Below are 25,967 nucleotides of genomic sequence, written 5' to 3'. Positions count from 1 at the left end.
CCTCGGCGCGATGTTCAATTCCCCATGCCACCCATCAGGTAATAGCGAGAGGGAGAAACATCCACTTGGAGTTAGGGCTCTTGCCGGGTGAGTGCAGTGGGCAAGAGCGGCTGGGTGTTAACTGGCTGGGTCTGGAGCTCTAGTCTGGGTAGGGAAAGGAGGAAAGACCAGGAAAGCGAAGCACCAGGAGAAGCCAGACGGCTGGTCCTGAGAGCTAGGACAGGTGAGAGGGCCGGGGGGGGGGGGGGGGGGGGGCTGCCACAGCAGTGGAGCCTCCTGACAGGCCCAAACCTGTTGGTACTCCATTTCAGACATGGGTGAATTGAGGTTGCTTGTTTTGCCTCTCCGCTCATTTTTCTAGTTCACTGTAAGCATCTATAACTTGCAGTAGAGCCCCAAAAGCATAACTAATAAAACTCACCACTAACTGTGCTCTAGAGGAGAAAAAAATGTAATGTTTAAAGTTACTTATAGATGTGCTGTGCTACTCGTTGAAAGTATGAGCTGCCAGGGTGTGACTGACACGAGAAAGTATCTCATTCTAACCCCCTAACCTCACCTGCCTCCTGATTCTCTGAAATCTCAGCCAACTGTCAGTGAAACATGAAACTCCGTTATTATTTCAGTTAAATTGGAAACCACCTTTCTGAGTGCAGTGCTCTTGGGAAGGGCAGTGTGTCGAGCCTTTATCAGTTATTGAAACAGTGCAGCGCCTGGTTGGGGGGTGGCACATGTACCTCCTGGGGCAGGGCTGGGCTGGAGCCTGGGGCCAGCAGGGCAAGAGACCCACTCCTTTGAGTTGACAGCGTGAGGAAAAGTTTTGTCAGTGGAGAAAAATGGGAAGGTGAGAGAAGGCAAGCGCAAGTGCTGACCTTGCGGTTTTTGCTCAAGTTGGGTCGCTTACATGGGGAGCCCTCCCGGCAGTAAGTTGGCGATGTGCTCTGACAGATGCAGTGGGCGTGCGCACCTCTGCTTTCTAACCCCTACGTGTCAGATTCCTGTGACACAGCTTTGCCATGTAGTAATGACGCCTTCTAATCAGCCTCATTGTGGCACAGACATACTCAGGCGGGTTGCGCCAACCCATTTAGCGGTGTCTGCATCTGCGCGTGATGAGTGTCAAAAGCCTCTCTAGTTAAGATCCCCGCTCAGCGGTAGGGCTCATTATGCCTCCCTTTGTGTGCGATGCTACACTGGTGAGCTACTGAGAGGCACGTGCGATGCTGTAGTTCCCAGTTTGATTTCCTTTTTCCTTTTGTGTGCAAGTCTTTTATTTGGCTGATTGGTTACCTAGGAAACAGCTGCAGGGTGAAGATGGATTGGTGTTTGGGGAATGGAATTACAGGCCCCTTTAAGAGGCAAGATGTTGGATAAAAGAAAAATGAGTGAGTGACAGAGCTCATGCTTCTCGGTTGCTTCAGGATTCTTGCTAAGACAGTTCTGTAAGCATACCTATTTAATTTTAAGCATGCTTTTTAATTTAGCTTGTTTTTCATTCACTCAAGTTCACCAAATGCTTATTGATTCCTGCTTTGTGTCCACTGCTGCAGGCTGTTCTGGGGTTTCCAGTGGACTGGAAGGTTCAGTTCCCTCCTGAAAATCTCGTTTTCTGTTTGGGGTTATAAGAAAATACCTCAGAATTGCGTCTGTGATTAGTGCCCATCCCAAGTGTGTTCAGGGACCTTAGGGTGTTGAGAGGATGCTGGACAGGGAATGAAGTGGAGACAAAAGGAACTGATGCTTGAGAGGAAATCAGGGGCAGTGACCTCAAGTGCATCCACAGTGAAGTCAAACTGATGGATTTGAATCTACAGGAAGGAGATAATTCTTTGAGGTAAATTCAGAATCTAAAGACCTGGTAAAAGTTTGAATACTAACAGCATTTAAATTACAAGACTTAGCCACACAATTACCGTTGTAGAACACTCCCCTTCAGATTGCTTATAGAAAGTATATGACTAAGATATAAATTATGTGGACTGAGATTCTTAACCAAGAACATGAATGTTAGTGACCTTAACTGACCACTATTTGTACTAGTTCTTGTACAGGTGTTTAAAGAAAGTCCATTTTCACTGAAAGTGAAAGCTCTGACTCCAGCAGTGCTCAGCACCTGAGAGACTCCTGTTAGAATGGTCTTGCAACCAGTGCCCCTTTGGCTGTCCTTCAGCAGTACCTTGATTTTCTTCTAGGATGTCGCTGCTGATTATGGGTCTTAGTTTGCAGTGAAAAGGATTTATGTTAAAATAAGAGCATAATTTTACTTGAAAAGCCACCCCTTTGTCCACTTGTCTCCATTCGGTGTATAGGAGTTAGTCTTTATCATTTGCTCTGTTTGTGTTCCTTTGGTGTGTTAGGCCAATCAGGAGAGGAGGAAAAAGCGACCTACTCAAAAAATGTTACAGCCCTTAGGCACAGAAAGTTCAGGTACAGGAGCGTAAGTGCTCCTTGCCCTGGCCACAGATGGAAAGTAAGAGGCGCCACAGGGTATTTAGAAAAAAAAATTTGAAGGAGGGCCTCCCTGGTGGCCTAGGGGTAAGTCTCAGCACTGTCACCACTAAGGCTTGCGTTCAATCCCTGGCCAGGGAGTGACCCATGTGGTGCAGCAAACCTTTCCTGTCTCCCACTGCTCCTGTCAGCAGTGTATTTCAGTGGATCTGCCTGTTCTGCTCCTCACTCTGTCTCTGGTGAATCCCCCACACGTCTGATTTACACCCCATTTCTTCTATAAAAATATTTCATGGATAGATTTTAGTAAACTTACAATTCTATATAAATTTGCTAGGAAAAATAGTTCTCAAATGTAAATCTAAGTCTTGCTAGCACTGCCAGTGAAACTTCCTTTGTACTCTAGTTGTGAAGAAAGTTGCTGTGTATTCAGAATCCACAATATGCATTTTGTCAGAGGGTCCCTTGTTGCCTGTTGTCCTGACAGCTACAAGTAGGACAGTGACTGCAGAGGGCTGTTTGTCAGGCATCTTTTGTATATGCTCAGGAGTGGCTTCCGTGGAGTTCTTGGGCACGGCTGTGAATGCCTTCTTTATTTGCAAAACTACAAAAAATTGCTTTTCATAAGGTACTTCCTCTCCCTAAAGTTTTCAAGGAAACATTTTAAACTTTTCAACTTAAGAACAATGGTGCAACCCCTGGTGCCCGTTCACTCCCACTCCCAGTGACCATAACACTGAGTGTCAAATACTGGAACCACTGTACTGTTCTTTGCCTGTGAAGTCCCCCAGTTCTAAGCTGTACCGCAGCAGGTGTGTCACTGCTGGTCCTCTCCTGCCCCACCTGCCCCACCCTGCCCAGGCAGCCGGGCGTGACCAAGACAGAGCTGTTCACACAGTGCAGAGCGCACAGGGTGGCCGTTACTGGATGGCTTGAGAGAAAAGACACACCTTGCTCACTTGAGCGTTTTTCTGCCACTCTACTGATAAAGGTCCAGTTTAGCATGAAAGGGGAAAGGACAATTTTGAGAACAGAACTGATTTCACGTTTTACTTTTGCTGAACATTTGCTTTGTTTTCTAAAAATGTGCCAGTTACAAAACAGAAGTTGCAGAGAGCCCCCTCCCCACACATCTCTTCAGAAGGCCACACCCCCACCCCCCACCCCCAACTCTTACACCAGGGTGCTCTAACTGCCCTCAAGAAAGGCACAGGCTTGTGGCCAGCGGTACTTGGGGTTTGAAGATTAATGTCTTGTTTGTATTGAGAAAATAGTTAAGGTCAAAAAAGATGTGAAAATCTGTTACGTTTTCAGTGGCTTTCAAAATTTTTTCCTCATCCTTTTGTCAATTGTCCTCCGTTTGCAGTTGCTCTAAAAGGGGGGATAAAGCAAAACAAAAGAGCACCCTGGTGGAGTCTGACTGCAAAGCTGAGGTTCCCAGAGGGAGAGACAGGGGAGCTGTTGGCCGGGAAGGATCGCAGGGCTCTGGAGTGGCGTCTGAGCACTGAGCCCGAGACCATTCCTAAAACTGGAGGTGTCGCAGAACAACCTCGGTTTTTAAAAGGGAGGGCAAGAGTTTCTACTCAAAAGCAACATTCTTCAAAGTCAGAAGAGGAGAAAATACTCTCACCTCCCTCATCTAAGTGTCTGTAAATTAGTTCACCTGGAAGTGAGTAAAGTGAGTAAAGAGACTTGATAGAGGGGTTCCTTGGGTTTACATGTCTCTGTGAAAATAGCCCTTGATGCTTTATGGCAACACTTCATGTTACATAAGCAGGGAGGGCTGGTGCGCTGCGGCGCCGCCAGTCACGGCTCGCGTGGGCCCGTGCACATTACACAGAGCTGTCGAACTCACCAAACGGGAGCCTACTGGTTTTTCCAACAGTTTCTTGAATATAGCAGGGAAGTGATTAATGATATTTAAATATCCTTGAACCTTTTAACATACTGAGTCTGGTATTTAATCCACTTAATTTTACTTGCATATTATGATTAGATAGATTTCAAGTTTGCCTTCAGTTCTTTTTGGAATGTGTTTTCGACTCAACCAAACTGAAAGAATATACAGTGACTAGCTCTGAGAATGGAAAAGTTCCAGCTTTTCCTGTGTGTGTAACTCAGCAAGGGCAGCAGCCTTATCTGCCGTATTCTCTGGAGCCCAGAACAGTGCTTGACACAGTCCTCAGGAAGGACGTGTGTAGTCATGCCGGAGTGAGCCATGTGTTCCAGCTTTTGTGAGATTTTTTTTTTTTTTTTAGTTCACTTGGTATTGAGCCAAGTGCCACTACAGTGTGACCCTCAGCAGAACGCGGAGAAGTAGGAGTCAGTGGCGTTAAGTTCACTGAGAGAAGTAAGACTAAGGGTCCAGGGCGGTGTCAGGGAGTGGCCCCTGGCTGCAGGCCCACTAAACGCCCCTCTGCCTCTCCCCAGGAGCGCTCACCGTGGGCCTCGTGCGGCAGTGTCAGACAATCCACGGACGAGACCGGACGTGCATCCCACCTCGACTTCCCCCCGAGTGGGTCACTACACTGTTTTTTATCATCATGGGAATCATTTCACTGACTGTCACTTGTGGTTTGCTGGTGGCTTCCCACTGGCGAAGAGAAGCTACAAAATATGCTCGGTGGATAGCGTTCACTGGAAGTAAGTAGCCCGTGCTTGCTCGATTGGTCTAGAAGGCGCGCACCTGGTGTTTTTATGAAGTTAATCAAGAATCAGTTGTAAAACACCTGTTACCCAGAGTGTCCCTGGCTGCGGCCGGCTCGGAGACTGCGTGGTCCCACTGGTCCTTCAGAATGTCACCGGGAGACCAGGACGACAAAGCTTGAATTCATGCTGTTGTATGAAATGCTACTTTAATGAATTATGTTTCTCACATTGTGGCATAAGAGTTCCAGGTCTGTGACTCAGAGCTGCCCCTAACCTGAGTCTTTTCCTCTTGAAGGTTTTGGCATCTTCTATCAAATAAAGATGAATCTATACGAAGATACAGCAGAATATAAGTTAGATGAACATGGCTATTTAATTTCCAATGTCATTGATTTTTGAGTGTCTGCCGTGAGTTATGTAACCACGGACAAATCCACACATTTGATTAACAGTTCTTAACATTTCTTATTTCACTAAGCTAAGCCTAAGGGTATGATATAGGTATATATTACACATTCTCTTGTACTTTGCAAAATTGGTTTAATTCCAGAACACATCAGAGGCTTATTCCAAGTTAAAAGAAGCAACAAAGCACAGGAAAGATAATTCTGCCTTCTTGCTTTTTTCCATCTAAAGCAGTTTTGCCCCTCAGGGAACATTTGTCTATGTCTGAAAACATTTTTGATTGTCACAACTGGGGGTGGGGGATGCTGCCAGCATCTAGTAATGGAGGCCAGGATGCTGGTAAAATCTTGCAGATGCACAGGACAGCCCCCACAACAGAGATTCACCAGGCCTGAAACGGCCATCGGGTGCTTTTGGGGTACCCTGCTCCCCAGCTTGGGAGAGCGACACACCAGTACTTTGGGCTCTGACTTAAGACTTTGTGCTTTCAAATCATCTCAATTTGCCTCAGTTTTAATAAATAAGTATTACAGCTTAGCTTATTTCCAGTTAAAGCTTGTGCGATAGGGACAAGCAGAAACCCATGCGTTCCTGTTCCTGCTGACACTCAGTTTACCCTCAAAGACTGTAGGGGCCCATTTCTCCCTGTCTCGCTCTGAAACACTTTCTCTTTTGTTTGTGTTTCTGGCTGTTTTCTTTTTTACATAAAAAAAACCCCATCCTTGTTAAGCAGTGTGAAATTAGTCGAAGGTCTGGTTGGAGGCAGACCGGGCAGGTGTAAACAGAACTGTTGGGTCGCGGGCCGAGGGGGCTGCAGGAGACCCCCAGTCTGTCTCCCTCTCAGAGACGTCACTGGATCAGACGGACTTTGCTTTCTAGGAAGGCAAATATCATCAAAGAGGCCTTTGATGTCTGGACTTAGTTGAAATCTAAGAATGTATGTGCCCTGGGTGCCAAAAATCTAAACTACTTAGCAGAGTAGTATGAGATGCTCACGTGAGCCTTTGGTCTTATGACCCCATAAAGGGAAAGGACTAGGATTGTGTGTGTGTGTGTGTTTGTTTTTGTTTTTTTCATTTCTCTTCAACGGAGTATATTTAAGTCCAGATAACTACCCCAAATGCATTGTGTTTATCCTTTATTTTTTAGTTAAGTATTCCAAGTTTTAAAAATGATACATACTATTCTTTTATTGTATATAGTATATAATATATAGCATATAATTCAAAGCCTCCAAAGGGGCCACCATGAAAAGTCTCATTCAGGGCCCTATCACTGACCATCCAGTACCCTTTTCTTGAGACAACTGGTAGGGGTTTCTGGGGTTTCCTACCAGAGGAGTCATGTGCATGGGAGTGTATACGTGTGCATGGGAGTGTTCTGCAAATACACACTTATGCTGTTCTCTTTCTTGGTTTTTAGCTTAATAATCTTGCAGTTAATATCATCTAAGTGAGCCTTACTCTTAGCTCTTCTTAGCTTCATCAAATACTTCGTTCTTGTGACCAAGAAAAGCTGGTCTACAGGAGTGTGGCCGGAGAGAGGTTGGGCTCCCCCTAGTGTTTCATTCAGCCCTTGAAAATGGGCTGTGTCTCTAGTAGGCTTGGTAAAAACGTGAGGTCACATTTTCTAAGGGGTCTGCATGGCGGCGGCGCTTACTCTGGGCCAGGGAAACGGGTGTCTTTTTCTTAATCTGATTTGTTCTTTCCTTTGCGACCTTGATTTATAACCTCATCTTCCAGTATACCTGATTCTTGACTTTCCCCACTAAAATACCTATACTGTGGAGCAAATGTAGTTATGTCTTTACAAGCTTATTTAAGACCCAGACTTTAGTTGTCAAAACAATAATAGATACCATCAGCATGATAAATATTTTTAGAGCTAAAATAACTTCACTGATCTCAGTAGCTTAATAGAAAATATGCCCACCTGCATTAAGTCTCCCAGGGAGCATAGAGAACCTCATTTGGTAAAAAAACAAGATTGAATAAGAGTTTCATTGCTTCCTTAAAATGTGATAAAGCTTTTTCCTAACCAATTTGGAGAGATTTAACTCTTGTGAAATATTAAACTATTTTGAATATATTCATTAAGAGCTTACTCCACTATAAAGGGGAGATTTTTATTTTACAGGAGAAAATGGAAAGGAGTAAGTTGGCACATCAGTCGCCAGAGCAGAGAGCTGTAATGTCTGTGCTTTGAAAGCACTTGTAAGTTAATGTGCCTTGGGCTAGGCTAGTGAGCATGAGAGGCAAACTGTTTTTGAAACAATAACCTTATCCTGTTGCTTTTATTACTTGTATATAACAATTTAGGCTGTGGCTTTCTATCATTTACCAAACCGTATTAGGCCATAAGAAGCCCTGGAAATTGGTGACCATTAACAGTGAAGAGCGGGCAGGGGCAGCCACAGAGTCACTTACACTGACTCTGCAGCAAAAGGCCACAAGGTCTGCTGGTTAACTGCGGAACTTTTCATTTGTTCTAGCATAGGTATTTGAAAGAATCCAAGTCTGGTGTAGTTGTTTGTCCAACGTGAAACAGGCTTTATGTTTGTATGATGTAAAATCACCCACCCAAGTGGTAGCAACAACAAGCGTGCTAGTGTGTTTTCTAAGTTCATATATGGCTTAAGAAAATGTTACTTTTTGTATATTTTCTGGAGTTATTCCATCAAGAAGATTCCTGTTCACTTTTTTTTTGTAAGATTGATTTATTTATGCATACAGAACTGTGGTACAGGCCAGAGGTACAGGGATAGTGAGAGGATTCACCAGAGACAGTGGGGAGCAGAACAGGCTGATTGTGAAGTACACTGCTGAGGGGGACAGCGGAGAGACAGGAGAGGTCTGCCGCGCCGTGAGTCAGCTCCCTTGCTGGGAATTGAACTCGTGCTGAAGTGGCTTTAGCTTCATAGTGCTGTACTTTAACCTGCTGCACTGCTAGGGAGGGCCCCCTATTCACTGTTAAGGACTCTACAATAAAATATGTTAACACACCAAAAACTTCGGCTAGCGTCAGCTGGTATATTTGTCTAGGATTTAATATCCATGGGGAATGGTTTAACTTGGAAAGTGTTTCTCATTCAGTAGATAATAGAAAGCTTCAACTCATCATGAGCAATCACTAGGGTAACCTGTCTTCACATGACACCAAAGAAATGTTTCTGCCTCCAGAGAAATTTGAAGGACTGTAAACATTTGACTAATGTGTCTTCAAACACCATAAAGTATTTTCTTGGAAAAACTGGCCTGTACATACATAATTTATGTTACAAAGAATACAGAGAGCACGCTATTTCTTAGGAGTTGACCATGGAACTAGTTCTGATGTCATTCTAGAAATATTTTAGCAAATGATATCTCATTTTGCCTGCGTACATAGCTCAAAGAAGGGTGCCCTGCCCCCCCCGACTGCTGTGCATTCAAAAACCTGACAGATTGTTTTGGGGGATAAGGGAGAGTATTGTCCATGATAGGAGACAACCACTCCTACAATTTGCTAGTCATTCTGGAAGTCTGACGTTCTTTCCACTGGCTGATTGTAAATCAGAGTAAGACAGAATATGATAAATGGTACTTTATTTATGTGTACCTTTCTCCAATTTCTCCTAACTAATTGAGAAGGAGCAGAGAATTGACAAAGTAATCACTATGATGGTAATGATACACAGCATTATTCAGAACTTACTGTCAACTCGCACAGTGTCAGGGATGTGATATTGTTTTGTGTCTTCTAGTATTTGCCCCATTTTAAGAATGGGAACCAGAAGCCTCCAATCACACAGCTTATAGCTGTAGAATCAGAACTTACTGCCTGCTTGATTCTAACAGGTGTTTTCAATCACAGTTCTAAATGGTCAGAGGTAGAATATGGAAGTACTTAGTAGGTTTGGAGGCCATGCTTAGTGTTGATATTTTGAAATCATCCTAACATTTCTATAAAAGACAAACCCAGCTTTTACAGTATTTGTTAGGCTTTGGGGATATTTTTCTACCTGTAATCTATGCGATCTTTTGACAAGTGGTCCATATTTTAACAGGTTTGACCATGTTATCAATCCACAAGTCTTCATGTAAACCTCCGTTGTGCCAGATTTTCATTGTTTTCTTAATCACCAAATCGTGTTACTAATGTTGTGTTTTGGTTTGTTTTACAGTGATCCTTTTCTGTATGGCTGCCCTAATATTTCCAATAGGATTTTACATCAATGAAGTCGGAGGTCAACCTTATAAATTACCCAACAACACAGTAGTTGGGTCATCATATGTACTTTTTGTCTTATCAATTTTCTTTACAATAGTAGGACTTCTATTTGCCGGCAAAGTTTGTTTACCAGGCTGATGAATGTCTTATTTGCTTGATTCTATTATTTTTTATTTTATTTCATTATTTTATTTTTTTATTTTTTGGAGGGTGGGGAGGACAAAGGCAAGGCATCTGAGTGTCCTCACAGGAAGATGCTTAGATGAAACTGATGTTGAAAAGAAAAAAAAAAATGCTTTGATTTGTTCTCACTATGCACTTTGGATTTAAAAACAAAAGTTAAGGAGAGCCTTTTCCATAACCAAATACAGACAATATTGACTAAATCTCCTGAGCATATTCAGGCAGTTAGGTCTGCACTGTGATAGCAACCCAGTGGAGGAGAATGCTTTCTGCTGAAAAGCATGTGGCCCTTTGTGACTCTGTTGTTGCGTTTTTAACGTCTAATGATTCATTTGAGGGGGAAAAAGTCTAAATATTTATGATTGTGGTGGACCAGAGGGATGCAAGAGAAGTTCCTGTGGGGCTGGCCTCACCTCCTAAGAAATACGTGTTCACAGCTTCCTTGTAATGGTATGAACCTTTGGCACCAATGGATTGCCGTTGCGTTAATGCATCAAGAAGCCAATAGATCAAAACCTGTTTGCTAAAATGTATGTAAAAATTCTGAATTCCTTATTCCCTGTGTACAAAAAAAATCAAACACTAAGAAACATGTTGTCGGGGAGGGGGGGAAATGTTCCTTATATTTATATAAATATATATATAATATATATATTTTGCTGATGCAGTATACAGTGTGTATATATGTGTGTGTGTGTGTGTATGTGTGTGTAAATTTATATACACACACATGCAAACAGTTCCTGGAAGAGAATTCTGAATGCTTTGCTAGCAAAACACTGTGGTGTGCAAACCTAGAACTCAATAGAAAAAAAGCCATTTACCTGAAGGCTGCATAGTGGAGAGAGTCTTCAGTTTACCTCATTCTTTGTAGCAGCCCTTGATTTTAACAGGTTTTTGTAATAGGTACAAATAATCCCATATCTTTCTAGGTGCAATTTTAAGTTAAGCTAAAATTCTTTGTAGGGTTAATTTATTTGTATATGATAGTAGAAGGTAAGATCATGTCAAACCTTATAATTTGGGGGGAATCTGACACTATTTAAATTATTGGAGACTGTTGTCTGTTGTACAGAGGTTCTCTTTTTCTACTGACTCGGTCTGTTACATTAATAATGCATTTTATATGTTGGAGCACACAACTTTACATAAATACAAAGTTCACTATAGGAGTATCAATTTACAGTATTTTGGCTCTTTACAAAACTAACTTCATTCTGCTATGAAAATTAAATTTATGTTCTCTTCATCTATAAGCATTAGTAATACATCTCCTTTACCAAAAACCTGAGCAATACAATATTTACTTTATATGTTACATGCCTTTGTTTGTTAGGGCCTCACATTTTTGCATTTATGTTAAGGGGCTGTAGTAAATCCACAGCTTTGTGTTATTTGTTTTTCCCCTAAAATGAGCATTACAGCTAATTTTGAACCCACACATAGTTTTACATCCAGCATTTCTCTTCTCCACATTCCCTGCCTCATGTCAGTTCTTAGTTGTTTCCAGGCAAACGCTGTAGATAATCTCCTGTTTGCAGTGCTGGGCAGAGGGGTTTCATGGCAGAGGAGCTGAGTTTTTCTTCTTTACAGTAAAACAGCGACCCAAATGTCCCTGCCAGTAGAGTCAGATGCCTGGGTAGGTCATGCTCCCACCAACAAATGCACTCTTTACAACGCTGGGTTGTAAAACGATAGTGCGATCACTCCAGAGATGGGGCTTGCCTCCTCAGGCATTCGGGGCCCCAGGCGGAAGAGCCGGCTGCTGCGCCCTGGCAGTATTCCTCTGTGAAAAGAAAACCCCAGTGTTTGGGCTCCCTCAGGAGTCAGGGGCAAGGCACCGCCGTGGTGATGAGTTCCTTGCGTGTTGGGGGATCAACACACTTATTTTTTCCCCGGGGCCAAAGAAACTTTGGGAGGCGCCTGAGGCAGACGTTACCCCCAAGTATTATGAAGTCTAGCCAATTCCAAGAATACCACTGGACGGACCTCTCGATGGACATTCGGGATTTCCCCGCCCATCTGATTGGGTTGGTCCCCAAGCAGTGGATCCCTTGGAAGGAAAACTTGGGTCGTCACCATTATGCCACTGAGATAAAGTGTTAGCAAAGTATGGTTCAAATTAATTTATGATATGACCAAGAGCTTTTCTCTTCCAAAAGATAAATTTTATTGTAAATAGTTCCTCAAAGTATTTTTAACTGGATCATGAGCATGGGGAGAGAAAGTTTCTCAGCTGCTAAGAAATTCCCCACCGTTTACTTCTTTCACTTACAACGGTATTGCATATAAGATTACAAGACCTAAGCTTATATTTGTATCTGTTACCCAAGCTATTAAATTGTCTTTGATTTCCTCACTGTCTTGGAGGTCCAGTGGACAGTGGGCTGATATGGGAGAACTAACCAGTCAGCTCTCACCCAGGATTACAACAACCATCCCATCAAGTAGTAGGTGAAGCCCAAACTTTGTACTCTTCCAGACCAAACATGGGGATGGATTCATTCATATAAAACTATAAATCCTGTAAGTGAAAAGATAGACAACTGTCAGCAGTTGCTTTTTCAAAGGTCACTATAAGTACTATGTAGTACAGTATTGATAGCAGGAAATCATCGTGTAAACTGTATATAAAAACTGTCATATGGTGCAATCATTTGTCAAACTTTTGTCTGTTACGTTGTTTTTTAGAGTGTGTACATTCTCATACCTAAGAGCATCACTGTAAAATCTGCTAAAAACTATAGGGTTTTTTTTGCACAAGACTTAGTTTGAAACTTTTGGAAGCTCCTAATGAACATGCCTGAACATCTGTAAACGTGAAAAACCTTCACTTCATTGAAAGCCACATTTCGGTATGATTCTTTCCAAAGGTAATCCATGTTCTATGTGGCTAATGTGTGGGTGGGATTTTTCCGACTCTCATTGATAAAACTCTGTTCTGTTCCATTTGTTTTGTTTCTGAAGGCTTTTTTTTTTTTTTTAATCCTTTAATGTTCTAGGTGACCAAAACGCTTCATTGGTTTTTTTTACCTTTTCGCCTCAAGCTTTGATAGCCCCACTTGATTTTCTGTGACTTTTCACTGTTTAATCTCTTAAAATAATGACCAGTCCTGGTGACACACTATTTTCTAGAGAAAAGGCCCTGGTCAGCACGGGCAGCTGGCTCTGGTGGATGCTGGGCTCTCATTTTGCATCGTGGGCTTCATGGGAAGAACATGTTGCATTTATTTTTGTCTTTATTTAAAGACTGCTAGCCATGTGTTCCTCTGACTGTAGTAACTGTTTTATCAACCCACTCTACTCTTTTCAAAATTAAACTTAAAATCATAATTCAAAACAGTAAGGTGTCTTTCAGAACTAATTTTTGAAGGATAAAAATACATGAAGGAAAAAAGGATAAAAATAAATGAAGGCCTGTGTATGGGCTTCCTGCACAGGATAGAATAGTTGGTTCACCTCACAGAGATTTTCAAGTTTGTGATCAAGGTCTGTATATTACCCCAGACTTTATTAAGGAGTTGTTTTCTAATTGGTTATAACATTTTTCAATTAATAGTTTCAAAACAAATTGTTAATACAAACTGTATAAAATGAACATAATTTTCTTCACTTGTATTTTTGTTATTGAGCAAGTTTATCAAAATAAATTGTCTACTAAAGAAACTAAAAAGGCTTCTATTACTTTGAAATGAGCTTTGATTTTAAATTTTTATTTCAAAAATTGGTTTCTTAGTGTTCATGCATCTGTACAGTAATGCTGCGTGCCTTTTGGTTTGATTTTGTTAACATCACCCAAGGGGGTGGCCTCCCCTCTCTCCTTACACCCCCCCACCCCCACCAAGAGATGCCATTAATATTCCAGAACATGGGTTAGGCCACTTTTATCTATAAGGTGGCATTCAGCAATAAAAGACCACACATGTGACTCATGCTTCATGTTTCCGAGGCCGGGAGAGTGGTCCAGCTCCAGGCCCCGAAGCCAGCCACCTTTGCCTGTGTCCTTACACGGAGACCTACTCAGCTCATTCATCTCTGTGCTTACCCGTGCGCTTCGTCACTGCTTTGTGGAGCCTCGAAATGTGTCCGCATTAGCCGGTCTAATGACTGGTGACCAGATAAACCACTATTTACTCTTTGCTGCTGTTTTTCTGTCATGTGGCCTCTTTCAGGAGCTTCGCAGGAAGCTGGGAGGTTAAGACGGGTGGATTTGGATGTTCTTGAGTTGTAAACCTTACAGGCGTTTTCTCATGACCAACCATCCAGGTTTGCCTAAAACAGAGAGGTTTCCCAGGACATGAAAGTTCCAGTGCTACAGCTGGAAGTAAGTACATCCTTACTTCCAAGCAAGTAGGGATGAGTTGATCATAAGTGGTCCAAGTAGTATGCTGAATTTTAAGAGATCAGCAGTATTTGAGGTTATTTTTCTGAATTTCTAAGAGAAGAGGAAAACAGGAAAACATTTTTTTCTGCTGTTTGGTAATACCTTGCGTAAAGGTAACAAACTGGCTTTTAAAACAATAATCGATGTTCAGAAGTATTTTATGTTGATTCAGTCGTCCATCCGTGAAAAGATTATAGGAAAAACACCAAAACTGAGTTCCTTTTATGCAAAGTCAACTCTTCTGGGTCACAGTTACCCAGCAACAAAATAAAAGTTATTTATAAATGGTATTAAAGATAGAAGCATAATGCTGTATTATTTTTTAGGATGTTGGTTCTTTTCCCAGCAAGAAAGCTCTGGGGTTGTATTTAAAGCACATTTATGATTTCTAAAAGTGAGTCCCAATTCTACAGACTAAGATCACCCAAGATTAAATTTCAACAAATGTTTCATGAGACTGGTAGAACTGAGTGAAATTGAAAAGAGCATTTGAGTGTTTCCATTTCCCAGATCAAGGACATAGACTTGTGAACTTACCCAGAGCCACACAACTGGGTCTCAGAAGAGCAGTCGACACAGGAAAGAATGTCTGACAGCATCTGACACCTGACAAGTTGGTGACCTAGGACAATCAAGTTCCTTAGGCCTGGGAGCCAAGTCTTTCTTCAATCAGTCCATCTGCTTCAATCCATCCACGTCTTTCTGCCCAAATAACCTTAACATGAAAACAATTTCCTTGCTTGAGTTCCTGTCACCTCCACTGTGGGCAGGGTGAAATCCTTCAGCATAGTGTGGAAAACACTTCCTGGCCTGCTTCAGGTTCTTCTTATTCCCCACCACTGTACTTCTACTTTTTACCGGCAAACCAACCTCTTAACCCCCCTTCCATTACATGCTTTTGTTCATGCCATCTTTGAAAAATACGTAATTTTTTTGTGCTGCTTCTCTTTCACACCTTTGAAGCTGAACTTTCTAGAGGAAAGTTCAAGACTCAGTTCCCCAATTCCAGCTACGTGACCCTTAATAAATCATGTCACCCTTATGAACCTTGGTTTGCTCAGCTATAGAGTGGGACTAACCGTACCTTCCTCGTGCTTGGCTACTGGTGGTTTAAACGAGGTAAAGCATGGAAAGAGCTGGCATGTGGTAAACATTGAACTGTTAGTTGCTGCTAGTTTCATTAAACACGCCTCTGTAACTTATTAAATTTGCAAATGCGAGGGATGTGGCGTTCATGTCCCTTAGAGACCTGGTGCAGTGTTGTACTGTGAATTGATGTCCATAACTGAGCTTGGGGTTGGGTTATAAAGGAAAATTAGAATTAAGCAGTTATTTCCTGGAGAAAGTCACCTGACTGCCGGTTTTCATGACATTTTTCCTGACTAGAGACTTGCCCATACCAGCCTTTTATCAGAAGTGTGGCTGCTCTGTTGCTAAGCATTTGACTGTATAGTACCCCAGTTTCATTGACACTCCCTTAGGACTCCATTGTGGACTCAAGATCCTTCCCTCCTGAGCTTAAACTACTCTAATACTGATACTCATTAAGAGAGGACCAGGATGATACAAGCCTCATATTGATCCTGAGAGAACTTTCTGGAGGCTTCATTCAAGCTTGTGGGGGTTTTTTGCCATCTTGAAGTCACATATTTGCTGTTTTGCAAAGACATGGCTTTGCAGAAATGGTTTTATTTCTTCTAAAAGAAATGGACATGAAGATTTGGTCCTATTTTAGAAGTCATTTATTCCCAACTGGCTACTTTAATAAATGTCACCGATGTATATGGTCACTATTAAGTCATCCTCCATTTATTATCTGCCAGGCAGGTGAGTGAAATAAATGCCATCATGTCCTGACTCTGGCAGTCTTCATGTTGTTTCAATATTGAAACAATATGTAAGCCAATTCAAGTTTCTTTTTTTTTTTTTGTTCAATAAAAAATGAAAACCTGGCCCTCCCTGGTGGCGCAGCGGGTTAAAGCACAGCACTAAGAAGCTAGAGCCACTTCCGCATGAGTTCGATCCCCGCCTGCCCCGGAGGTGACCGCATGGCGCGGCAGACCTCTCCTGGCCCGCCCGCTGCTCCCCTCAGCAGTGTACTTCGTCGATCTGCTTGTTCTGTTCCCCGCTCTGTCTCTGGTGAGGCCTCTCACCACCCCTGAGATTCTGGCCTGTACCCCAGTTCTGTATGAATAAATAAATCTTAAAAAAAAAAAGAAAAGAAAACACATGAAAAATTTAAAAAAAAATGAAAACCTTTCCATTGTTTTTCTCTGGTAAAATGAAGATGCAGTGGTAGATCCAGTCAGAGAAAATCTTTTCCATTATTCCATTCTCCAGTAAATTTCTGGGTTGGGGGATGGAGAGTCCACATACCTGAAAGCTTCTGGTTACCTCATCTTCATATTTTACTGATAAAGTTAGTTGCAAGTGGACTGTGTATTGCTGTCCCCAGTGCCTCACCTCACATCTCTTAGCACTACCTGTAACTTTTTTGTCCTAAGTGCTGTTGAAACCCAGATCCATCAAACTCTAGACACAGAATCTTGGGTAAACTGTTTGCCCCGGAAGCTACCGTGGCCCTAAACTCATAACTAATTGATTTTTGATGACAATAAACACATCTGTATAATAGTTTTTAAGGTATTCTTCCAGACATTTTGCAATATTTACAATATTTTACATGCTTATATGCATATATTGTATATATAAATAGATAGTTTATACACATATAGGTATGGGGGTGTCCTCAGTTGTGTGTGTGTGTATACATTCCCTGTTGAAGTGGAGGTGGTTTCCAAGTTGTTTCTATTACAAATAAAGCTATTGTGTGAACTTAGGCCTTCGATAACTGGAATTCCCCAAATATAATGGCCTACCATTCTAACTTGCTCCAGCATATCAGCTACTCTATTAAGATAATCCCCCACCCCCCCTTTTTTTTTTTAAGATTTATTTATTCATACAGACCTGGGGTACAGGCCAGAGGTGCAGGGTCAGTGAAAGGATTCACCAGAAGACAGTGGGGAGCAAACAGGCTGACAAAGTACACTGCTGAGGGGAGCATCGGGCAGGTCAGGAGAGGTCTGCCACGCCATGTGGGTCACCCCCCAGGGCCAGAGGTCGAACTCATGCTGAAGTGGCTTTAACTTCCTAGTGCTGTGCTTTAACATGCTGCTCTACAAGGGAGGGCCGGTAATCCCCATTTTTTAAAACACAGGGCTTAAGAAATGGGGACGTTCATTAAGCATGTGGAAAAACAACACTCACGTGATGTGCTTTTCCAGAGGTTATCTTCATGAGCCTCCCAGAAAGTGGGAGGTGGTACTTTACAGACGAGGAAGCAAGGGTCTAAGGGCGAATAGTTTACCCAAGGTTCTGTGACTCGACCTTGAGGGAGCTGGGCTTCAAACTTTGCTTCCCTGACTTCAAATCAAGGAATACTGCAGGCCTAGACTGCCCATTTGGCTAGTGGGAGCAAGTAAAAATAGCTTGTCCCAGTTGCCTGTATGCCTGGCTCAGACTGCAGCAGCTAAATCTGTGGTTTGCTTCTGGGTGTGGAGTCAGCCAGCCAAAAGGTAGGCCCTACTTAGAAAGGACTTGTGAACTTTACATATTTAGTTGAAAGAGGAAAACAAGTATTGTGAGTAATTGTGCTTAATGTCCCATCATACCCCCACCCCCACCCGGCCATTGTCAACCTTCCTGCTACCTCACTGTGCTAACTTCCTTGACTGGGGAACTAGGTGATATCACCCATTGATTTACTGGTACCCAGGGAAATTTTCCCAAACAGGCTACCCCCCTGCCCCCACAGTAGTTCATAAAAACTGGCAACTGGATGCCTTCTACCTTAGTCTGTGGACGATTGGGGTCATGCAGAGGTTCAGGCCTCAAACGCTAGGAAGGCCCCTCCTGGCTCTTGTCGTCATCTGTGCTCATGAGGCTGAGACATCGCTGTCCCAGACTGAACACTGCAGTGGTTCCGTGTCCAGCCCACACTTGGTCCTGGTAAACCCTGGGAACCGGCGGACCCCTGTCCCTGTGGACTCTTCTGGATGCAGTCCAGACTCTTCCTCTGCAGTCTCGTCATGTCTCCAATGTGTTGCCACCAAACTGGCCAGGCCTCTACTCCTGTGATTTTCACGTAGTTTCTTGATCTCTGTTGGGTGCGATCCTCTCTGGGTCTTCCCTGAAGGCCATATTTGCCTCATGTGGGTGTCCTCGTAGGCCCGTGTCCCCCTAAAAAAGACACAGGGCTAACTTCACCATCTGTGACTGGCTCGGGAGCCATCTCGTCACTGGACCAAGCCACGCCTGGGATTTTGCTGGAAGAGGCGTTCTGCCTTCTGGGTTGCCACGTTGTGGGGGACATTTGGTGCTCCTGGTGTCTAGGTTTGCCAGCCACTCGGGAAGTGCCTGCCCCCGCGATAACGCCCCTGCCGAAGAAAGGAAGCAGAAATGGCATCAGACTCCAGTTAATGTCACTTTAGCCTGTGGATCAAGTCGTGACCGAAACCAGGGAGAGCTCTGAATTCTTGTTATCTGAGCAAATAAATTTCATGTTTCCTTAAGCCAGTTTGAGTTGGGTTTCTGTGTCATTTAACTGGAAGAGTCCTGAGGGCTCCGCTGTCCCTGGGCCCCTAGAACATCGAGGCCTGTTGTTAGCATGCTGCTGAGTCCGCAGAAGCTTCTCCAAAGTCAGAAAAACAACAAAAAGTGATGCCAGCTTGAAATGCAGGAAAGAATAAAAGAAAGCAACACACAAATTAACACCTAAAAATGTACATCATGCAGTAATACTGTTTTTTCTCTCCTGGCTGCTGTATCAGAATAGCACAGGTCAGGGGCTTATGAAAGCAAACTTAACTCCGTTCAGAGTGTGCACGTATATGGAAGTCTATCGCACACCTGAAGCTCATAAATGGTACATGTCAATCATATCAATTTAAGAAGAGGGGAGGGGTGAGATGCTGAAAAAATTCTAGAGGTCACCACGCTTGCCCACAGGAATTTCAATAGGAGGGTTACAGAACGACCCTGTATGCCCATGGGGCATATCACTGCAATAGTCACCAAAAGCTTAAAAGAACTTTGGAATTCAACTTTTTTTTTAAAAAAGATTTATTTGTTTATGCTTACAGAACTGGGGTACAGGCCAGAGGTGTGGTGGGTGAGAGGATTCACCAGTGGCAGTGGGAGCAGAACAGGCAGATGGGCTGAAATACACTGCTGAGGGGAGCAGCGGGCGGGTCAGGAGAGGTCTGCTGCACCCTGTGGGTCAGCTCCCAGGCTGGGGATCGAACTCGTGCTGCAGTGGCTTCTGAGAGCTTCATAATGTGGTGCTGTAGCCCGTTGCACTACCAGGGAGGGCCCTGGAATTCAACTTTCAGATTAAAAACTTAGAGGCGTTCACACCACATTGTATGCGACTTCCCTGTCAGAGGCTGCACATTCCACAGCGACTTCCCTGTCAGAGGCTGCACATTCCACAGCACCAAGCCCCGAAGCATCACACTGTGTGGGGTAAGCACTGTCCCTGGCTTTTCTAGGCCAGTTTTGCCACCCACTGAGCTCGCTGTGGACTGGGGAAAACCACGTCTTTGGGGTCTTTTACGTATGTGTCTTTATCTTACAGAAACAAAACCTCACACTGCACAAATTGTTCCCTGAAACATCACTTTAAACAAACTTTCATTTCTCAGCTCTGGAGACTGGAGCTCAGAGAGGATCAGCGTGGCCAGGTAAGTGCCCTCTTCTAGGCTGCAGACCCCTGAGTCCCCCCACGGGGGCTGGGGGTAGCGAGCAGTCCACCCTCATGTATCAGGGTTCAGGTCCCCTGGCACCTAGTCACCCCCAAGGGCCCCACCTCATAAGAGTGTCACCTCAGGAATTAAATTTACAAGAATGAGTTGGGTTGAGAGGCGGGGAGCACGCATCCAGACAACTGTATTTCAGATAACAGAACCAGGCCAGAGCTAAAGACCAGCTAGGAGTGGACAGCCCAAGACCTGTGGGTCAGGGAAGAGAAACTCCCGCGTGCTCTGACTCCCCGTGAGCTGCATTCAACCCAGGAGAGTGGCGAGATGTTGCTGACACCACTTTGCCCCTGGCTGGTCTCAGCAGCCCGAGCCGTTGCTTCATCCCATCCAGCCCCAACATCCAGGTGTGTCCGTGAGCTCAAAGGGCATAAACAGTGACCACTTCTGAAGGTTGGCTTTGCCATGTCCACGTATCCAGGAGCGAGGGCCACTTGGAGGTCGTGGCCCAGTCTCCAGAATGTCTCACAGCCAGCCAGCCTGGTGAGGTGGCCACAAGACGCTCACGGCTGGTCCAGGGTCGCTGTAGCCTCCCGCGCCCCTGACCCGGCTCCCTACCTCTGTCCTCCCCCCGAGCTGTGACGGCTGCCCACAGCCACCGGGCAGGGTCTCAGTGTCCACCTCAAGGGCTTTCTTGTTTCTGGCGTGGCCTGTGGAAGCCACCACTGGGGCTCGCTGGGGGTGGGTTGGGGTGGGGTGGAGGCTGGCTGCCACAGGACAAGCAGCCCGGGCTCTAAATGATAAAATGAAAGGTCCGGGAGAGACACCAGTGACTCGAGGACCCAGGCTAGGGCCCTTCGCCGAGGCCCAGCAGGGCTGGTGGGCCCCGTTACAGCGCTTCATCCTTCAGGTCCATGGAAGAAGTCGAGGACGTCCGGCAGGACAGGGCTGATTACATCATAATCCCCTGGGGCCCCTCGCCACCCCTGCCCCAGTTCTCCGAGGACCTCTGGCAGGGGACCAGCCTGTTCTCTGGGCAGGAACCCCAGGTGCTGTCGGGGGCCGGTGCCCACGCTTTCTCCGCTTTCTCCGGGGGCTCAGGGGTCACTGAGCTTGCTGCTGGACTGCGGCGGCGTGAGTGAGGCTGGCCCGAAGGGGTGGGGCTTGCCCAGGACCGGGCTGGGAGGAGGCTCCTACCCCAGGAAGGCCGCAGACACACAAAGGCCTCCTGGTGTCAACCATAGTTCTCTGCTGACCCAGAGATTCTAAAAATAGAAGAGACGTCCAAGTTCTGCTTGCAGGCTCTTGTGGGGGTGGGGAGACGCCCTGGCCTGGGAGATGCTGTTAGCAACAGACTGGTAATTGCCTCCCCGGGTGGGGAAGCCTGCCCCTTCCCTGCCTGGGCTGCAGTGGTGCGGTCTGTTGCCTGGGAGACAGATAACACTCCCTGCAGGCCCGGCTGCACTGAGGTGTTGGCGAGCCAGGCCAGGAAAGCAGGTCCTGGGTGGCCCAGGGCCCTTCTCCAAAGATGGAGAGATAAACGGAGACTCTCGGGTGAGGGTGAGTGGGGCGAGGTAGGCGGAGAGGGAGGAGGCCCAGACGCTGGGCGCTGCGGTACCCCAGAAAGATTGCGGGAGCCCGGGGTCTCAACATCTGCTCCCTACACACCAGCGCTGGGGCACAAGGCTGGGCCAGGAAGAACAGGCTGCCCGGAGGGACATGGCCACCAGATAGCGGCCGGAAGGGTGCAGCAGGAGGGAACGCGGGGCAGCAAGCCCCAGAGACAAGGGGCATTTGTAGAAGCAGATGCCACACTGGCACAGAGAGTATAAACTGACAAGGTGGGAGCAGGTGGGGTGCCAGGTGCTGTGGCAGTAGAGGCCACGGGCGGTGTGGAGGCTGGCAGGGATCAGGGCCTGGAGGAGCGACGGGCCCCAAGCGAGGGCTCCACCCAGTTCTCACGGCCACAGCAGGGCGCTGAACAGTGGCAAGATGAACCCTCTGCTCGCTAGAAAAATCACTGTGGCAGCACAATGCAGAATGGCTTGAGCGGGACGAGACTGGAGGCTCTTTGGTGGTTAAACACACACAGCCGGTGGTGGCTTTATTCTGGAAATGTTCAGGGAACGTATGTAGCACACCGGGTGTTGGCTGGGGTTCCCTTTGACCAAGATGCTGCCTCCCATGGCCAGTCAACTCACCCCCTTGCGCCAGGGCCACCCCCACACCCCCCTCCTCTGCCCTCAGGCTGGCCCCAACTTGAGGGAACTTATTCAATAGCTTCGCCTTGAGCAGCTGCTAATTGCAGGCACCGTTTTACCCAAGAGGATCCCAGCAGTGAAGGGCTGTGTCCCCGCCATGAGGATTCCAGCTAGTGGGCTCTTGGCAGGGTGGGGGTGTGAGAGGCGAGACAGACCTCCAGTAAGTTGAGGTGAATGTCAGGTGATGCGGTGTCCCATGGAGAAAACGACCTGGGGGATGGGGGGCCTCTACTTGCAATGGGCATTGGAAAAGAGGGGGAGAAGCAGCACCCACGGGGGTCCCCTCCCCAGTGCCAGCTCTTTCTGCTGCCAGTGGACACGCTGAGTGTCCACTGGATGGCTTGAGCGTCACGTGCTGAAGGGCTTGCGGATGCAAAACACAGCTGGTGCTGTTCTACAGTTCTCTCATGCTTTGGGGCTTGACCCCCCTTTCACACCCTCATTGTCTTCTGAGCCCACGCTGCTGAGGTCACCCAGAAGGCGTTTTCACCCTCTCTGCTCTGCAGATGCAGAAACCCCAGACCCGCCGTTTGCTCTTCCTAGCACACCACGTCACCTTGTCAGTTTTCTGCAGCCTGAATCCTCCTCCGCCCCCCCAAATCTCCCCAGAATCCAGTGGTACTGGCCTCTGAATTCACTGTGTTAATCGCTCACTGGAGGGGGAACCAAGACACCACGGGCCCTGGGGCTCAGTGCTGCTTCCCCAGTCTGTCTCCGGAGTCTCCCAGCAGAACAGAAGAGTGAAGCCAGCTGGGCTTTCACCGCCACCTGCCAGGATGCTCCCCGCAAACAAAGCGTTGTCCAAATACAGGACTACAGAGCCACGAGAGAAAAGCAAGTCTCCCAGTCGCCACCACTGGGCTGCTGCCTTCAGGGTTTCCTAGGAACACACGCTCACATCGGTGCGGGCTGCAGCTCCGTTTGGAGCTTCTCACTCGCCATGCCTCAGAGTTTAGCTGACTTCTGTTGGCAGGGAAAAAGAAAGCAGGTACCAAGGGAGTAAGGGAGAGGTTCTGCCGGAGCCCAGAGCAGAAGGGGAGGTCAGCCCCCCAGTAGCTAGGCTCAGTAATTAGAGCCGCGGGAACCAAGGCAGTTTCTCAGCCTGCTCTCACCTCTCTTCGTTAAAATATTTCCCGCCAGTCTCTGCTCGTGGCAATTACAGCCTTAACGGGAGAGAGACACCAGTTTCTCAAAATCACGAATGAATGTGTCAGAAATGAAGAGTTCCTGGGGAAGGAGCGCCACTCTGGGGAAAGCTTGCATAACACGAAGGAGCCTGAAATAGAGGGATGCGCTGAGGAGACACTGGAGAGAGCGACTTGAGCGGAAGTGTCAAGGGTGCCTGGGTCGGGGCCTCCAGGGGAGAAGGCTGTCGGGACCCAGGCAGCACCTGTGCTTACAAACACTGTGCACCATCCTGTTGGCCGGAAGGAGAAGGCCGAGGCCTGCAGGAGAGCCGTGGTGAAGGGGAGGTGGGTGAGGGGGTGCGTGGGAGGGGCCGCCAGGCCCTGTGAGCTTCCAGGGCCCTGTGGGCGCTTGGCCTCCACCCTAGACACGAAGGAAAGTCTTTGGGCAGCTTGAAGCAGCCGGGAGGAGAGAGTCTGGATTTGTGTGTATGTGTGTTTTTTAAAGATTTATTTATTTATGCACACAAGGCCAAAGGTGAAAGGATTCACCAGAGACAGAGTGGGGAGCAGAACAGGCAGATGGACTGGAAAACATTGCTGAGGGGAGCAGCGGCTGCCACACCCTGTGGGTCACCTCCCTGGCTGGGGCTCGAACTCATGCTGTGCAGTGGCTGCGGACAGCTTCATTGTGCTGCGCTTTAACCCGTTGTACCACCAGGGAGGGCCCTGGATTTGTGTTTTTAAAAGATTCCCCGGGCTTCTCCGAGAACAGGCTTGGTGGAAGACGGTGGCGATGGAGTTGAGGGTCTATGCAAGCATCCACATTAGAGACGATGTGGCCTGCATGGGAGAGATGTGACAGCTGAGATGAATGGAGAGACTTGAGAAAGGTAAAATGAACAAGCAGGGAAGATTGGATATGGGGAATGAGGTGCCAAGATTAATTCCTGAGGTTTCTGACCCAAGAGTGAACAGGTGGTGGCTTTTGGCTCTCAGCTAGAGAACAGTGAAAAGAAGACAGGCTTGGAGGGAACATGACTCAGGCCTACGCACCGTAGCCCAGGTGGCAATACCCAGTGTAGGTGAGTCCGCCGGCCTGGAGTCCGCGCGGCCTGGGCTTTGGCCATTCAGCTTGGAGCCACTGATGGATACCTGGTTCTTGAAGCCACGAGCAAGGGTAAGTTGCCTGGGGAGAGAGAAGAAGTGACAAGAGCGGAGAACATGGGAGTCGTCCCTGCGGAGCACCAACGTACATCACAGGTGCAGGAGGAGACGCCTCAGGGGACTGAGTGGGCAGGCAGCAGCCCGGGAGAGTGGCCCCAAGGAGCCCCAAGGAGCCCCAGCAGCGGAGACCTCGCCCCCACTGTTCTCTAACGATGCTCTTTTCCTGCTTCTGAATGTCCGTGAAGCCCCGCAGCCCGGAGGGTGAATCGAGAGGCCCGTCTCGGATACATGTCTCCCCCAGTTCAATCAGATGTGACTAGCAGGCTGCGGGGCTCCCCACTTGAGAGAAGATACAGTCTCGGAGGAAGGAACTTGGCCTTTTCTCAGTAGTTTCCATCTCCCTCCTCCTCAGACTCTTTGGTCACTCGCGGTCCTCTCTGCCTAGCCCAGCGTTCCCCCCACACAGCACGGCCGCTTCCATGTCATCCTCTAAGAAGGCCCAGGCTCACCACTTGCCTCGGCCTCTCCTGATCACTGTCCATCATCGAGTCCTGTTTCCTCCTTCGGTTGCACTTTCTACACCCTGTAATTACCATATGGAAGTCTTTCATGTCGGGCTCCCTCCCAAAACATAAGCTCTGTGAGGACAAGGACAAAGTCTAGTCCAGTGGTTCTCAACTGGAGCCAAAGGACCTGTCTGGAGATATTTGGGGTCGTCACTGCTTGGAGAGGGGCAGGAGAGCAACTGGCATCTCGTAAGTAAATAGCCGACGAAGCGCAGGTCAGCTCCCCAGATGAAGAGTTATTTGGTCCGAATGTCCAAGTGACGCGGCTGAGATAACCCTTGGTGTCTTGTTCCGCATTCTACCCTCAGCGCCTTGCACAAGTCTGACACCTCGTCGGTGTTCAATTAATTAAATGAAGAATTGAGCTGGCCATAAACACCCCCCAAAGCTGTAGTCTGTATGCCGCACTTACCCTTCTCTTCTCTGGTATTCTTGTCCCCCCACCCCCCAGGAAAATATCCACTGGGTGTTTTTATAATGGCTACACAAGCGAGTCACGTCCTCCGTAGCCAAGAGAAGCATCTGGAAGATCACTGGTAAGGTCTCTGATTTTTCAAGTGAAAATGTGGTTTTGCTTGTGAGAGTTTGGAAAATACCTGCCTGGAAGTGAGACAGGGTGAAAGGTCATCACACGGCTAGACAGACCAGGGCTCCTTATTTGACCGCCCAAACAGTAGGCACGGCAGCCCCTGCTGGGTGCCAGGGGGCTTGGATGGTGGGCCTGGTGTGAGGGCGCTCATCTGGGAAGCCCCTTCTCCTAAATCATACGCAGTGTTGTAAACCAGTGGTACCTCAATAAAAACCAAAAATAC

The 25,967-nt window shown here is 46.6% G+C and overlaps 1 protein-coding gene across 1 annotated transcript in view; it reads left to right on the top strand.

Annotated features, from left to right (window-relative positions):
- The window catches only part of LOC101620962 (chromosome unknown open reading frame, human C16orf52), a 43,488-nt gene extending 33,256 nt beyond the window's left edge, over window positions 1–10,232 (top strand). The window contains exons 2-3 of the mRNA XM_004692081.2: window positions 4,879–5,091; window positions 9,665–10,232. Coding sequence (XP_004692138.1) covers window positions 4,879–5,091; window positions 9,665–9,849 — 398 coding nt within the window. The 3' untranslated portion in view covers window positions 9,850–10,232. The remainder of the gene's footprint in view (window positions 1–4,878; window positions 5,092–9,664) is intronic.
- The last annotated feature ends 15,735 nt before the right edge of the window (window positions 10,233–25,967 follow it).

Source organism: Condylura cristata, unplaced genomic scaffold, assembly GCF_000260355.1.
Source record: "Condylura cristata isolate star-nosed mole 26May11 unplaced genomic scaffold, ConCri1.0 scaffold00032, whole genome shotgun sequence".
NCBI lineage: Eukaryota > Metazoa > Chordata > Mammalia > Eulipotyphla > Talpidae > Condylura > Condylura cristata.
This window is presented reverse-complemented; position numbering and strand designations above follow the sequence as displayed.